This window comes from Sminthopsis crassicaudata, chromosome 5 (assembly GCF_048593235.1).
Source record: "Sminthopsis crassicaudata isolate SCR6 chromosome 5, ASM4859323v1, whole genome shotgun sequence".
NCBI lineage: Eukaryota > Metazoa > Chordata > Mammalia > Dasyuromorphia > Dasyuridae > Sminthopsis > Sminthopsis crassicaudata.
Genome location: NC_133621.1, coordinates 24,642,332 through 24,657,714, shown reverse-complemented (window position 1 = coordinate 24,657,714; position 15,383 = coordinate 24,642,332). Strand labels below are relative to the sequence as shown.

Genomic DNA, 15,383 nt, shown 5'->3' with positions numbered 1-15,383 from the left:
AAAACAAATTGTAGATAATTACATGAAATGGTGCTAAGTGAAAAGAGTAGAACCAAGAGAACATTGAACACAGACATAACAAGATAATGTAATGACCAATTTTGATGAACTTGGCTCTTTTCAACAGTGAGGTGATTCAGGACATTTCTAATAGTCTTATGATGGAGACAGCCAGAGAGAGGATTATGTTGTGGGCCACAACATAATATTTTCAGCTTTTTTGTTGGTGTTTTTTTTTTTTCTTTCTTTTGTTTTCTCCTTTTCTCTGATTTTTCTCATGCAGCATAATAAATTGAGAAATATATTTAGAAGAATTGCATGACTCACCAATATTGCATTACTTGCTGTCTAAAGGAGGAGGAAGGGAGAAAAATTGGGAATGCATAGTTTGCAAGGTGAATGCTGAAAACTATCTTTGTAAGTTTTTTGAAAAGAAAAAATTCATTACTAAAAATTTAAATAAATAAATAAAATGCAAAAATAAAGGAAAAAGTGCAGAGGATTCGCCATTCCGCTTGGTAATTTGCTAGATAAGGAAGGTGAAAGGAAAGAAGTTTCTAAGAAATTCTTCCATCTGCAGAGGGTCCAATACAAAAAGGAGATTTGAAAATCCATTAACAGTTTTAAAAGATTCCATCTAAAATAAACAGGAGGTTTGAGACTTTTGTGGAATCTGTCCATCTAAAGGAGACAGCCAGAGGTGTGAACTCAGGGCCCTCAAAGCTGCTCCCACCAAGAAGAGTTACCAGGTTGCTCTGCAGGATGGCAGGCCAGGGGAATTCACACCTTTATTCAGAGGGCCTAAGGGGTGGGGCTACCTCCTATAAAAGCAGAACATCCTTGTACACAGAAACACTGCTTTCATTGAAAGAGAAGTCTCTTCCTCTGGCTGCTGCAGACTAGAAGCATTTGGAGAGAGAAGAATGGCTGCCACTGGGGAGCTTCTGAAGAAAATGCAGAGTGAGATCACCTGTAGCATCTGCAGGGACTACTTCTGTGAGCCTGTAACCATCGGGTGCGGACACAGTTTTTGTCAAGCTTGTCTCACCTCCAGCAGGAGAGTTGAAGCTTTAACATTCTCCTGTCCTGAATGCAGGCAAGTTTCCCAGGATGGGGAGATTCCATTAGTGAACTGGCGCCTAGCAGAGTTGACTGAGCTGGGCAAAGAGCTTGGCTCCAAGCTTATGCAGAGCACTCAAGCACAGAGCCAGTGTGTTACTCACAAGAAACCCTTCAAGCTATTCTGTGAAGAGGACCAGACAGCACTGTGTGTGACATGTTGTGAAAGCCCAGAGCATGGGGCTCACAAGATTTCTCCCATACAAGAGGCTGCTCACAAATACAGGAGGGAGCTCCAGCACATTCGGAGTCTTTTGGGGAATCATCTGGAGGAAGATGAGCAACTTCCTGGTCAGGAGGAGAAACCTGCTGTTGACTGGTACTGGATGACAGCAGAACAATACTGCCAAACCCACTTCTTCTTGATGAAGGAAGAATCTCTATTTCTTGAAAGACTGAAACAAGAGCAAAAAGCCAGCCAGGACAGACTATCACAGCATATACAAAGCCTACAGGATCTCAGGCAAGAGTTGCAGGAAGCGGGCCACCAAGCCAATCTGGATCTTCTGCAGGATGCCAAGCAGCTGCTGGGGAGGAGCGAGGCTGTGTTGGCCCAAAGGGCCAAGTCTGTCACCCCAGAACTGAGAGAATATCCCATCCCTGGCCTGATAAAGATACTCAACAGGTTCAGAGTGGACCTCACTTTGGATCCTAGATCAGCCACTTCCTATGTGACCATTTCTGGGGATCTCAAGAATGCCAAGGCTGGAGCAGGCTGGCAGTTGGGAACCAAGCATCCTGAAGATTATGCTTATTGTTATGTCTTTGCTGAGCAGGCCTTCAGCTCAGGCAGCCAGTACTGGGAAGTGGATGTGACTCAACTTCCTCAGTGGAATCTGGGGATCTACACCCCCTACTTGAGGAGGAAAAGGGCCAGGAATGTGGACTCCTGTGCCTCTGTGTTCTTGCTTCAATGTGTAAAGAAGGAAGGGGAATCCTATTTACAGACCTATCCTGGACCATTGAATCATCAAATCAAAAGCCCTCTACCTCGGGTTGGGGTGCACTTGGAATATTCCCCTGGCACTCTGACCTTTTACAATGTTCTCCAGAATTCTCTTATTTATAAATTCCATTCTATTCCCTTCACAGCCCCTGTCAAGCCCATCTTTTCCCCTGGCCCCCCACTTCCAGGAACAAGGCCTGGTCCCATGACTCTCTGTCCAGTGGACTCCCATCTTTGTTCCTGCTGCCATTCATCTCAATGAAATTCTACAAGCAAGACTTCTCAACCAACCACCATGCTCCCTGACCTTTCCCTGCAAGAGAATAAGCATCACCCCTACTTCATGATGAAGAAGGGACTTCCTGCTCACTAACTGGACAATAATCTTTTACCCAGCAAGCTGAAGGAGATCATTCCATAGTATTCTGTACTCTTATCCTCCATGGATCTACCTGTTTATGAGTTTTCACAATCAATCGATTCTGTTTGAGCAGTTAATGAAAACCTCACATGAAGGGTATGGATTTCATATCTTTATGTTTTGTTTTGTTCTAGGATTTAACAAAATCCTTTGGGGGCCATAGATTTTAAATTTTCAATTCCTGTTCCCCTTGTATTACAATAAACAATTTATCTTTTAACAATAAAGGTGAAATAAATGCTAACAATTACTGTGCGAATTTTGTTTTTGTGTATTTTTTGTTTTTGTTCATTCATTCCTGTTTTGCCCAACTGCTTCCCCATTTGAACACTTCATGGCAAATATAGTGTAATGTGTTTCTGCTGACCATTTCCTTCTCCAACTGTTTTTAGAGATGAGATAACTGAGGCAGAGCAAAGCAACTGACTCAAAGTCATACACCTTATAAGTATCTGAGACCAGATATGATCACAGGCAGTTGAGTATTCCACCTTCCAGTTCAGGGCTTTCATCCAGTGTGCTTCCTACCTGCCCCCTTATGCACATTAGGTATTTCATATTTAATTCCAAAGGGACTATCAAATCACTTTTTATTGAAGTTTCTTATTTTTAGAACATATACAAGAATATTTTTTTCAATGTTGACCCTTGAAAAAACTTGTGTTCCAATTTTTCCCCTCCCCCCAATCCCTCCCCTAGATGACAGGTAACACAATATATGTTAAACATGGCAAAATATATGTTAAATCCATAATAGGCATACATATTTAGAAAAATGTCTTGCTACACAAGAAAAATCAGATCAAAAAGTAAAAAAAAAAAAAAAAAAAAGAAAGACCGCAACAAATACAGTAAAATGCTATGATGTAATCCACCCTCAGTCCCACAGTCCTCTCTCTGGGTTATAGATAGCTCTCATCAACACAAATTTTTAGAACAGGCCTGAATAATTTCTTTGTTGAAAAGACCCATGTCTATCTTGTTGTTGTCATGTACTATGATCTCCTGGTTCAGCTCACTTCATTTAACATCAGTTCATCTAAGTCTCTCCAGGCCTCTCTGAAATCTTCCTGCTGTTTGCTTCTTATACAACAATAATATGCCATGGCATTGATATAGTATGACTTATTCAGCCATTTTCCAACTGATGGGCAGTCATTCAGTTTCCAGTTTCTTGACACTGCAAAAAGGCTGCCACAAACATTTTTTTTTTCACATGTTGGTCCATTTCCCTCTTTCAAAATATCTTTGGGATATAAACCCAGTAGAAACACTGCTAGATCAAAGGGTGTGCATAGTTTGATAACTTTTTGACCATAGTTCCAAATTGCTGTTCAGAATGACTGGATGTGTTCACAATTTCACCAACAATGTATTAGTGTCCCAATTTTCCCATATCCCCTCCAACATTCTTCATTATCTTTTCCTGTCATTTTAACCAATCTGAGAGGTATGTTCTGGTACCCCGGAATTGTCTTAATTTGCATTTCTCTAATCAATAGTTATTTAGAGCACCTTAGTGTTAATATCTTCATCTGAAAATTGTCTGCTCATGTCTTTTGACCATTTATCAATTGGAAAATGGCTTTCCTTCTTATAAATTTAAGTCATTTTTCTATATATTTTAGAAATGAGGCTTTTATCAGAAGCCTTAAGTGTAAAAATGTTTTCACAATTTATTTGTTCTCTTCTATTGTTGTCTGCATTTATTTTGTTTTTGCAAAAAAAAAAAAAAAAAAACTTTTCAATTTAATATAATCAAAATTATCTATTTGGTGTTCAATTATGAGTTCCAGTTCTTTGGTCACAAATTCTTTCCTTCTCCACAGATCTAAGAGGTAAACTACATTATGATCTTCTAATTTGCTTTGTGTCAAGATCAAGATCATTTTGACTCATATTGGTATATGGTGTTAAGTGTAGGTCAATGTCTAGTTTTTGCCATACCAGTTTCCAATTTTCCCAGCAGTTTTTGTCAAATAGTGAACTCATCCCCAAAGCTAGGGTGTTTATGTTTGTCAAATAATAGATTACTAATAATCCTCGACTATTTTGTCCTATGAACCCAACTCATTAAAATGCTCTACTATTCTATTCCTTAGCCAATATCAAATGGCTTTCATGGCTGCTGCTTTATAATATAGTTTTAGGTCTGGCACAGCTAGGCCACCTTCATTAACATTCTTTTCATTAATTCCCTTGAAATTCTTGACTTTTTGTTCTTCCAAAGTTTGTTACTACTTTTTTTCTAGATTTATAAACAATTTTTGGGGGAGTTTGATTGCTATGGCATGAAATAAGTAGGTTAATTTAGATATTATTGTTGTTTGTATTATATTTCATTGGCCTTTCCAAGAATGCTTGATATCTTTTCCAATTGATTAGATCTGACTTTATTTGTATGGAAAATGTTTTGTAATTGTGTTTATATAATTCCTGACTTTCCCTTGGCAGATAGATTTCTAAATATTTTATATTATTGACAATTATTTTAAATGGAATTTCTCTGTGTATCTCTTGCTGCTGGACTTTGTTAGTAATATATAAAAATGCTGATGATTTGTGTCAATTCATTTTGTATCTTGAAACTTTGTTAAAATTGTGAATTTTTTCTAGGCGGTTTTTAGTTGATTCTCTAGGGCTCTCTAAATATACAATCATATCATCTGCAAAGAGTGATAATGTGGTTTCCTCATTAGCTATTCTCATTCCTTTGATCTCTTTTTCTTCTCTTATTTCCAAAGTTAACATTTCTAGTACAATATTGAATAGTAATGGTGATAGCAGCTTTTTTTCACCCTTGATGGGAATGTTTCTAGTTTGTCCCCATTATACACTATGGTTGCTGATGTTTTTAAATAGATGTTATTAATCGTTTTAAAGAAAATGTTGGGACCAAGATAGCAGAGAGCAGCCATGACTTTCTTTGACCTCTTCTATCTCTCAAACTAACAGCAGATTAAGACTCTGAACTCATTTTAGAGTGACAGAATCCACAAACATTTAAAGTATAATACATTTCCAAAAGAAGATACTTTGGAAGAACCTTAGGATAGGTTTATTTCAATTGGGCAGGGGGATAATCTGTGGAGATCAGAGAGCAGCTGAAGGAGCCTGGGGCAAGGATCTGGGGTGGGGAGCCAAGTATTATAGTGTCCACCCCACCCACCTGGGAATTTTTGCTAAGACTGGTAGACCACTCTGTCCTGGTTGCAAGCAAGTGATTTAGGAGATTTGCTGTAAATTCACCAAAAGCAAATACAGAAGGCAAATTGCAAGCCTCAGAGTCTCCAGAAGAACATGGGACCTAGCCTTGATGACCCTGCACTGATCAGTAAGCCAATTAGGCAGAACCACTGGTCCTAGGCAAACTAAAGCAGACTATTGCCCCTTTGCCTCAAGAGCAGATCTCAACCCTTTAAAAAATGAGCAAAAAAGGCAAAAAATCTCTGACCATATACAACTTTTATGGGGAAACAGAACAGATGTAAAACCCTGAGGTTTTAAAGGAAAACCAATTGCAGATGAAGCCCTAAAGGGAGATATGAATTTATCCCCAATTCACAAGGCTTTCTTAGAAGATTTTTTAAAGTATCTTAGAATGGCAGGGCCATTCTTCAAGCATATGCTATTAGAGTACTGTCCAATTGCTAATTAGCCTTAAGTGCTTGTTTGTCCAAGTGCATCTGCTCAGAGTTTTAGCCCTTTATACATCCCACTTTCTTTTGTTTTAGAATATAGGTGGTCACGCCATCCCTGACTTCTCAGGGAGGTAAGAACTCCAAAAAGGAGGTGATCACATCCTCCCTGACTTCTCAGGAAGGGAGTTGAAAGCACTAAAAAGGAGATGATCACACCCTCCCTGACATCTCAGGAAGAGAGATGAAAAGCACCAAAGGGAAGTGGGGATTGCTAGTGGGTTTTAGGGCTGAAGTGTCTTATTTGAAACAGGTATGCAAAAACTCATCAGTATGGGAGGTATTACACAAGTACTTAGCAATAACACACAGGCTATTAGTAATGACTCTCCCCACAGCCAGTATAGACTCAATGTGGTGTAACAAACATGAATTGTACATGTAAGTAGTGGTATAACAAACCATATAAATCATTATGGTGTTGTAAAGGATTTCCAGAAGTCCTAGAAGGAAGGTATGTAAACAACAGTCACACATATGCCTTCTTCAGAAGCCAAAAGATAGTCCAAAACCAATCTATTGTCCATTGCTTCACATATTAGAGAATCCAATGATGCCCACAAATTTTTGAAGTCCTGCAACAGTCTTATGTCTCAGAGAATCCAATGATTCCTGAGGGCTTTCAAGTCCTACAACAGTCTTATCATGTCTCAGAAAATCCAAAGATATCTGAGGGCTTTCAAGTCCTACAACAGTCTTATGATGTATCAGAGAATCCAATGATTCCTGAGGATTTTCAAGTCCTACAACAGTCCTATGATGTCTCAGAGAATCCAATGATTCCTTAGGGTTTTCAAGTCCAACAATTTTTGATAGCCATGAGTCAAACGCCATAATTGCCAGGCTCTTTCAGTAATGGGTACAGTCAGCAACGGAACCACCCAATGTTTCTTGGGTCTTCTCCTTTGTTTAAAGGGTCTGGTCTGTCTCTATCCAATGGACAAGGTGAATGCGGCACCCATCTCATTCCTTCTCCATCTGTAGAGATACATGCAAACCCTCTCTCCCAAGCAGTTAACCTATCTGGTCCCTTCCATTCACCACTTTCTGGGTCTCTCCAAATGACCTGGTGATTATCTAAAGACAGTGGAGCTGCTTGCACTGTGCACTGCCCTTCTGGTGGATTATAAATCGTGTCTGCCAGAGCCAGTGCATCTTTGTCAAAGATTAAGAAGTTAATAGTTCACTTTTTGCAGATGATATGATGGTATACTTAGAGAACCCCAAAGACTCTGCTAAAAAGCTATTTGAAGTAATTCAGAACTTTAGCAAGGTTGCAGGATACAAAATAAATCCACATAAATCCTCAGCATTTTTATACATCACCAACACAATCCAACAGCAAGAGATATAAAAAGAAATTCCATTCAAAATAACTTTCGATAGTATAAAATATTTGGGAATATATCTACCAAAGGAAAGTCAGGAATTATATGAGCAAAATTACAAAATACTTGCCACAAAAACAAAGCCAGATTTAAATAATTGGAAAAATATTAAGTGCTCTTGGATAGTTCCAGTGGATATAATCAAGATGACTCCCTAAATACTCCCTAAACTAATCTATTTGTTTAGTGCTATACCAATCAGACTGCCAAGAAACTATTTTAATGACCTAGAAAAAATAACAACAAAATTCATATGGAAGAACAAAAGGTTGAGAATTTCAAAGGAATTAATGAAAAAAAAAAAATCAAATGAAGGTGGCCTAGATGTACCTGATCTAGAACTATATTATAAAGCAGCAGTCACTAAAACCATTTGGTATTGGCTAAGAAATAGATTAATTGATCAGTGGAATAGGTTAGGTTTCCAGGACAAGATAGTGAATAAAAATAGCAATCTAGTGTTTGACAAACCCAAAGATCCCAACTTTTGGGATAAGAATTCATTATTTGACAAAAACTGCTGGGAAAACTGGAAATTAGTATGGCAGAAACTAGGCATGGACCCACACTTAATACCACATACCAACATAAAATCAAAATGGGTTCATGATTTAGCAATAAAGAATGAGATCATAAATAAATTAGAGGAACATAGGATATTTTACCTCTCAGACTTATGGAGGAGGAAGGAATTTGTGACCAAAGGACAACTAGAGATCATTATTGATTACAAAATAGAAAATTTTTGATTACATCAAATTAAAAAGCTTTTGTACCAACAAAACTAATGCAAACAAGATTAAAAGGGAAGCAACAAATTGAGAAAACATTTTTATAGTTAAAGGTTCTGATAAAGGACTCATCTCCAAATTATACAGATAATTGAGTCTAATTTATAAGAAATCAAGCCCTTCTCCAAATAATAAATGGTCAAAGGATATGAACAGACAATTTTCAGATGATTAAATTGAAACTATTTCCACTCATATGAAAGAGTGTTCCAAATCACTATTGATCAAAGAAATGCAAATTAAGACAACTCTGAGATACCACTACACACCTGTCAGATTGGCTAAGATGACAGGAACAAATAACGATGAATGTTGGAGGGGCTGTGGGAAAACTGGAACACTGATGCATTGTTGGTGGAGTTGTGAAAGAATCCAACCATTCTGGATTGAATTCATCTGGAATATGAAATTATGCCCCAAAAGTTATCAAACTGTGCATACTCTTTGATTCAGCAGTGGTACTACTGGGCTTATATCCTAAGGAAATATTAAGGAGGGAAAGGGACTTGTATGTGCCAAAATGTTTGTGGCAGCCCTTTTTGTAGTGGCTAGAAACTGGAAAATGAATGGATGCCCATTAATTGGAGAATGCTTGGGTAAATTATGGTATATGAATGTTATGGAATGTTATTGTTCTCTAAGAGATGACCAACAGGAGGAATACAGAGAGGCTTGGACTTACATCAACTGATGCTGAGTGAAATGAGCAGAACTAGGAGATCATTATACACTTCAAGAGTACTATAAGAGGATGTATTCTGATGGAAGTGGATATCTTCAACTTAGAGAAGAGCTAATCCAATTTCAATTGATCAATGATGGACATAATCAGCTATACCCAGAGAAGAAACACTGGGAAATGAGTGTAAATTGTTAGCATTTTTTGTTTTTCTTCCCAGGTTATTTTTACCTTCCGAATCCAATTCTTCATTTGCAACAACAACAACAACAAAATTCGGTTCTGCACATATATATTGTACCTAGGATATACTATAACACAGTTAATATGTATGGGAATGCCTGCCATCTAGGGGAGGGGGTGGAGGGAAGGAGGGGAAAATTTGGAACAGAAGGGAGTACAAGGCATAATGTTGTCAAAAATTATTTATGCAGATGTACTGTCAAAAATTTTTATAATTATAAAATTAATTTAAAAAATAAAAAAAGAAGAAGGCAATAGTATAAAGGGCTAGATTTAGAAGTTCTCTAGGGTTACCTGTGGCTCCCCCTTTCTTTTGTTTTTGGAGGAGTGTCTTGAAGTCTCTGTTTCTCTTCTCTACTATTGCCTGTGCTTGAGGATTAAAGGATATGCCAGTGGTATGTAAAATATTATATTGTGTACAAAAGTGTTCAAAATGTTTACAAGTATATACAGGTCCATTGTCTGTTTTTATTGCTTGTGGCATACCCATAATTGCAAATGCTTGTATAAGGAATTCAATGACCACTCGGGCTGTCTCTTTTGCTGCTGGTATTTCAAAATTACTAGACTAAAAATATGGCCATATTATATTACTTCTTTGCTCAATATCAATAGCTCTTTATTATCTCAGAGTAATAATAAGTTGTACTGTTTAGCATGTAAATGCTTTCACAACTTAGGTATAACTATTTCTTCAGACACTTTTCAATCCAACTATATTGATCTTCTTGCTGTTCCTTGCACCTCAACCCTCCATCTCCTGTCCCCATGCTTTTTTGTACACATACTGTCTTTGAAGCATGAAATACACTCTCTTTATCTCTTCTCTTAGAATCTTTAGCTTTCTTCAATGATCATTTCAGATTGACACCTACTCTATGAAGCCTTTTCTGATCCCTCTACATCATCCACCCCCAAAGACATGAGTTCCAATCTATCCACAAACACTTACTAGTTATGTGACCCTGCCTCAGTTTCCTCATCTATAAAACAGAGATAATAATGATATCAATTTACTAAGGTTGTTATGAGTATAAAATTAGATAATATTTGTAAAATCACTTTGTAAATGTTAAAGGATTATAAATATAATTATCATTACCAACACCAAAATCATCATTATTTCTATTATGATTGTTATTATCTTGTGTCTTTGTTCTCTCCTTCTGTATAGTATAAGCTCGTTAAGGGCAGGGATTATTTCATTTTTATCTTTTTTTGTATGCAATCCTCTAGCAGTAGGTGTGGTGCTGTATATAAGAGAAGTTAATAAGGCCTTGTTGATTGATTGGCTGGTTGATAGATGTCTACATAGTCAACTTTAATAGTGCTGAAAACCAACGCTGAAATTTGGCTATTTGTATTGTATTTGTATGTTCAATGCAAGATGGATTTGGTATTTATCTCAGGTCAAAATACTGTTGAATCTTCACTAAGAAAAAAACTAATATAATAATTTTTAAATAGTTAATATAAAAGTATAATTTGCAGAAAAAGCATTTGATAAAATCCAACATCCATTCCTACTAAAAATGCTTGAGAGTATAGGAATAAATGGACTATTCCTTAAAATAATAATAAGGAGCATATATTTAAAACCTTCAGTAAACATCATATGTAATGGCAATAAACTAGAACCCATCCCTGTAAGATCAGGGGTGAAACAAGACTGCCCACTATCACCATTACTATTCAAAAGTAGTACTAGAAACTCTAGCCTCAGCAATAAGAGCCAAGAAAGAGATTCAAGGAATTAGAGTAGGAAACGAGAAAATCAAATTATCACTTTTCGCAGATGACATGATGGTATACTTAGAGAACCCCAAAGACTCTGCTAAAAAGCTATTAGAAATAATTCAGAATTTTAGCAAAGTTGCAGGATACAAAATAAATCCACATAAATCCTCAGCATTTTTATACATTACCAACACAATCCAACAGCAAGAGATATAAAAAGAAATTCCATTCAAAATAACTTTCGATAGTATAAAATATTTGGGAATATATCTACCAAAGGAGAGTCAGGAATTATATGAGCAAAATTACAAAACACTTGCCACAAAAATAAAGTCAGATTTAAATAATTGGAAAGACATTCAGTGCTCTTGGATAGGCCGAGTGAATATAATTAAGATGACAATACTCCCTAAACTAATCTTTTTATTTAGTGCTATACCAATCAGACTTCCAAGAAACTATTTTAATAACCTAGAAAAAATAACAACAGAATTCATATGGAACAACAAAAGGTGGAGAATTTCAAGGGAAGTAATGAAAAAAAAAATTAAGTGAAGGTAGTCTAGCTGTACCTGATCTTAGAACTGTATTATAAAGCAACAGTCACCAAAACCATTTGGTATTGGCTAAGAAATAGACTAGTTGATCAGTGGAATAGGTTAGGTTCACAGGACAAGATAGTGAATAAAAATAACAATCTAGTGTTTGACAAACCCAGAGATCCCAAATTTTGGGATAAGAATTCATTATTTGACAAAAACTGCTGGGAAAACAGGAAATTAGTATGGCAGAAACTAGGCATGGACCCACATTTAACACCACATACTAAGATTACATCAAAATGGGTCCAAGATTTAGGCATAAGGAACGAAATCATAAATAAATTGGAGGAACATGGGATGGTTTACCTCTCAGACTTGTGGAGGAGGAAGGAGTTTGTGTCCAAGGGAGAACTAGAGACCATTATTGATCACAAAATAGAACATTTTGATTACACCAAATTAAAAAGTTTCTACACAAACAAAACTAATGCAAACAAGATTAGAAGGGAAGTAACAAATTGGGAAAACATTTTTACAGTTAAAGGTTCTGATAAAGGCCTCATCTCCAAAATATATAGAGAATTGACTCTAATTTATAAGAAATCAAGCCATTGTCCAATTGATAAATGGTCAAAGGATATGAACAGACAATTTTCAGATGATGAAATTGAAACTATTTTCACTCATACGAAAGAGTGTTCCAAATCACTATTGATCAGAGAAATGCAAATTAAGACAACTCTGAGATACCACTACACACCTGTCAGATTGGCTAAGATGACAGGATCAAATAATGATGAATGTTGGAGTGGCTGTGGGAAAACTGGGACTCTGATGCATTGTTGGTGGAGTTGTGAAAGAATCCAACCATTCTGGAGAGCAATAGGAAATTATGCCCAAAAAGTTATCAAACTGTGCATACCCTTTGATTCAGCAGTGGTACTACTGGGCTTATATCCCAAGGAAATACTAAAGAAGGGAAAGGGACCTATATTTGCCAAAAAGTCTGTGGCAGCCCTTTTCATAGTGGCTAGAAACTGGAAGATGAATGGATGTCCATCAATTAGAGAATGGTTGGGTAAATTATGGTATATGAATGTTATGGAATATTATTGTTCTATAAGAAATGACCAACAAGAGTAATACAGAGAGGCTTGGAGAGACTTACATCAACTGATGCTGAGTGAAACGAGCAGAACCAGAAGATCATTATACACTTCAACAATGATACTGTACGAGGATGTATTCTGATGGAAGTGGATATCTTCAACATAGAGAAGAGCTAATCCAATTCCAATTGATCAATGATGGACAGAATCAGCTACATCCAGAAAAGGAACACTGGGAAATGAGTGTAAACTGTTATTTTTACCTTCTGAATCCAATTCTTCCTTTGCAACAAGAAATTCGGTTCTACACACATATATTGTATCTAGAATATATTATAATATATTTAACATGTATAAGACTGCCTGCCATCTGGGGGAGGGGGTTGGGAGAGGAAGGGAAAAAAATCTGAACAGAAGTAAGTGCAAGGGATAATGTTGTAAAAAATTACCCATGCATATGTACTGTCAAAAAAAAGTTATAATTATAAAATAATTAAAAAATAAATAGATAGATAGATAAAATAAAAAAAAATTGAAAAAATATTTTTTCTAGGTCATTAAAATAGTTTCTTGGCAGTCTAATTGGTATAGCACTAAATAAATAGATTTGTTTAGGGAGTATGTCATCTTTATTATATTCGCTGGGCCTACTCAAGAGCACTTAATGTCTTTCCAATTATTTAAATCAGACTTTATTTTTGTGACAAGTGTTTTGTAATTCCTCATATAATTCCTGACTTTCCTTTGGTAGATAGATTCCCAAATATTTTATACTATCGACAGTTATTTTGAATGGAATTTCTCTTTGTATCTCTTGTTGTTGGATTGTGTGGGTGATGTATAAAAATGCTGAGGATTTATGTGGATTTATTTTGTATCCTGCAACTTTGCTAAAGTTGTGAATTATTTCTAATAGCTTTTTAGCAGAGTCTTTGGGGTTCTCTAAGTATACCATCATATCATCTGCAAAGAGTGATAGTTTGGTTTCCTCATTACCTACTCTAATTCCTTTAACGTCTTTCTCAGCTCTTATTGCTAGTGTTTCTAATACAATATTGAATAGTAATGGTGATAGTGAGCAACCTTGTTTCACTCCTGATCTTACTGGAAAAGGTTCCAGTTTCTCCCCATAGGATATTTACTGACAGTTTTAAATATATGCTTTCGACTTTTAAGAAATAGTCCATTTACTCCTCTGTTCTCTAGTGTTTGTAATAGAAATGGATGTTGGATTTTATCAAATTCTTTTTCTGCATCTATTGAGATGATCATATGCTTCTTGTTAATTTGTTAATTTCATTATTAATATGGTCAATTATACTAATAGTTTTCTTAATATTAAACCAGCCCTGCATTCCTACTTGATCATGGTGTATTATCCTGGGGATGATTTTCTGTAGTCTTTTTGGTAATATTTTATTTAAGATTTTAGCATCAATATTCCTTAAGGAAATTGGTCTATAGTTTTCTTTCTTAGTTTTCAACTTACCTGGTTTAGGTATCAGTACCATGTCTGTGTCATAAAAGGAATTTGGAAGGCTCCTTCATTTCCTATTTTTTCAAATAGTTTACATAACATTGGGGCTAATTGTTCTTTAAATATTTGGTAGAATTGACATGTAAATCCATCTGGCCCTGGGGATTTTTTCTTAGGGAGTTTATTGATAGCTTGTTCTATTTCTTTTTATGAAATGGGACTATTTAAGCAATTTACTTCCTTCTCTGTTAATCTGGGAAGTCTATATTTTTGGAGGTTGTCATCCATTTCCCTTAGGTTATCAAATTTATTGGCATAAAGTTGATCAAGTAACTCCTTATCATTGCTCTAATTGCCTCTTCATTGGTGGAAAGTTCCCCCTTTTCATTTTTAAGACTAACAATATGATTTTCGTCTTTCCTTTTTCTGATCAGATTTAGCAAAGGTTTATCTATTTTATTGTCTTTTTCATAGAACCAACTCTTAGTTTTATTTATTAATTCAATAGTTTTATTTTTATTTTCAATATTATTAATTTCTCCTTTTAATTTTAGAATTTCAAGTTTAGTATTTGACTGGGGATTTTTAATTTGATCTTTTCTATCTTTTTAAGTTGCAAACCCAATTCACTGATCTTCTCTTTCTCTATTTTCTTCAAGTAAGCCTCTAAAAATATAAAATTTCCCTTTATTACTGTTTTAGCTACATCCCACAAATTTTGTTGTGATGTCTCATCATTGTCATGTTTTTAAGTGAAATTATTAATTGTGTCTATAATTTGCTGTTTCACCCAATCATTCTTTAGGATGAGATTATTTAGTTTCCAATGACTTTTTGATAAATTTACCCCTAACTTTTTGTTGAATGCAGTTTTTTATCGCATCATGATCTGAAAAGAAAGCATTTACTATTTCTGCCCTCCTACATTTAATTTTGAGATCTTTATATCCGAATATAGGGTCAATTTTTGTAAAGGTTGCATGAACTGATGAGAAGAAAATATACTCCTTTCTATCATCATTCAGTTTTCTCCAAAGATCTATCATACCTAATTTTTCTAATATTCTATTTACCTCTTTAATTTCTTTCTTATTTGTTTTGTGGTTTGATTTATCCAATTCTGAGAGTACAAAGTTGAGATATCCCACTATTATAGTTTTGCTATCTCTTTCTTCTTGCAACTCTCTTAACTTCACCTTTAGGAAGTTAGATGCTATACCACTTGGTGCAATA

The 15,383-nt window shown here is 35.7% G+C and overlaps 1 protein-coding gene across 1 annotated transcript; it reads left to right on the top strand.

Moving 5' to 3' along the window:
* The first annotated feature begins 923 nt into the window (after positions 1-923).
* LOC141543798 (tripartite motif-containing protein 43-like) lies at positions 924-2,327 on the top strand. Its single transcript, XM_074269522.1, has one exon. It carries the CDS (start codon positions 924-926, stop codon positions 2,325-2,327), a length of 1,404 nt encoding a protein of 467 aa, XP_074125623.1.
* Positions 2,328-15,383: the final 13,056 nt, after the last annotated feature.

Coding starts and splice junctions, on each gene's coding strand:
- LOC141543798 (XM_074269522.1), top strand. CDS start 924: ATGGCTGCCACTGGGGAGCTTCTGAAGAAAATGCAGAGTGAGATCACC.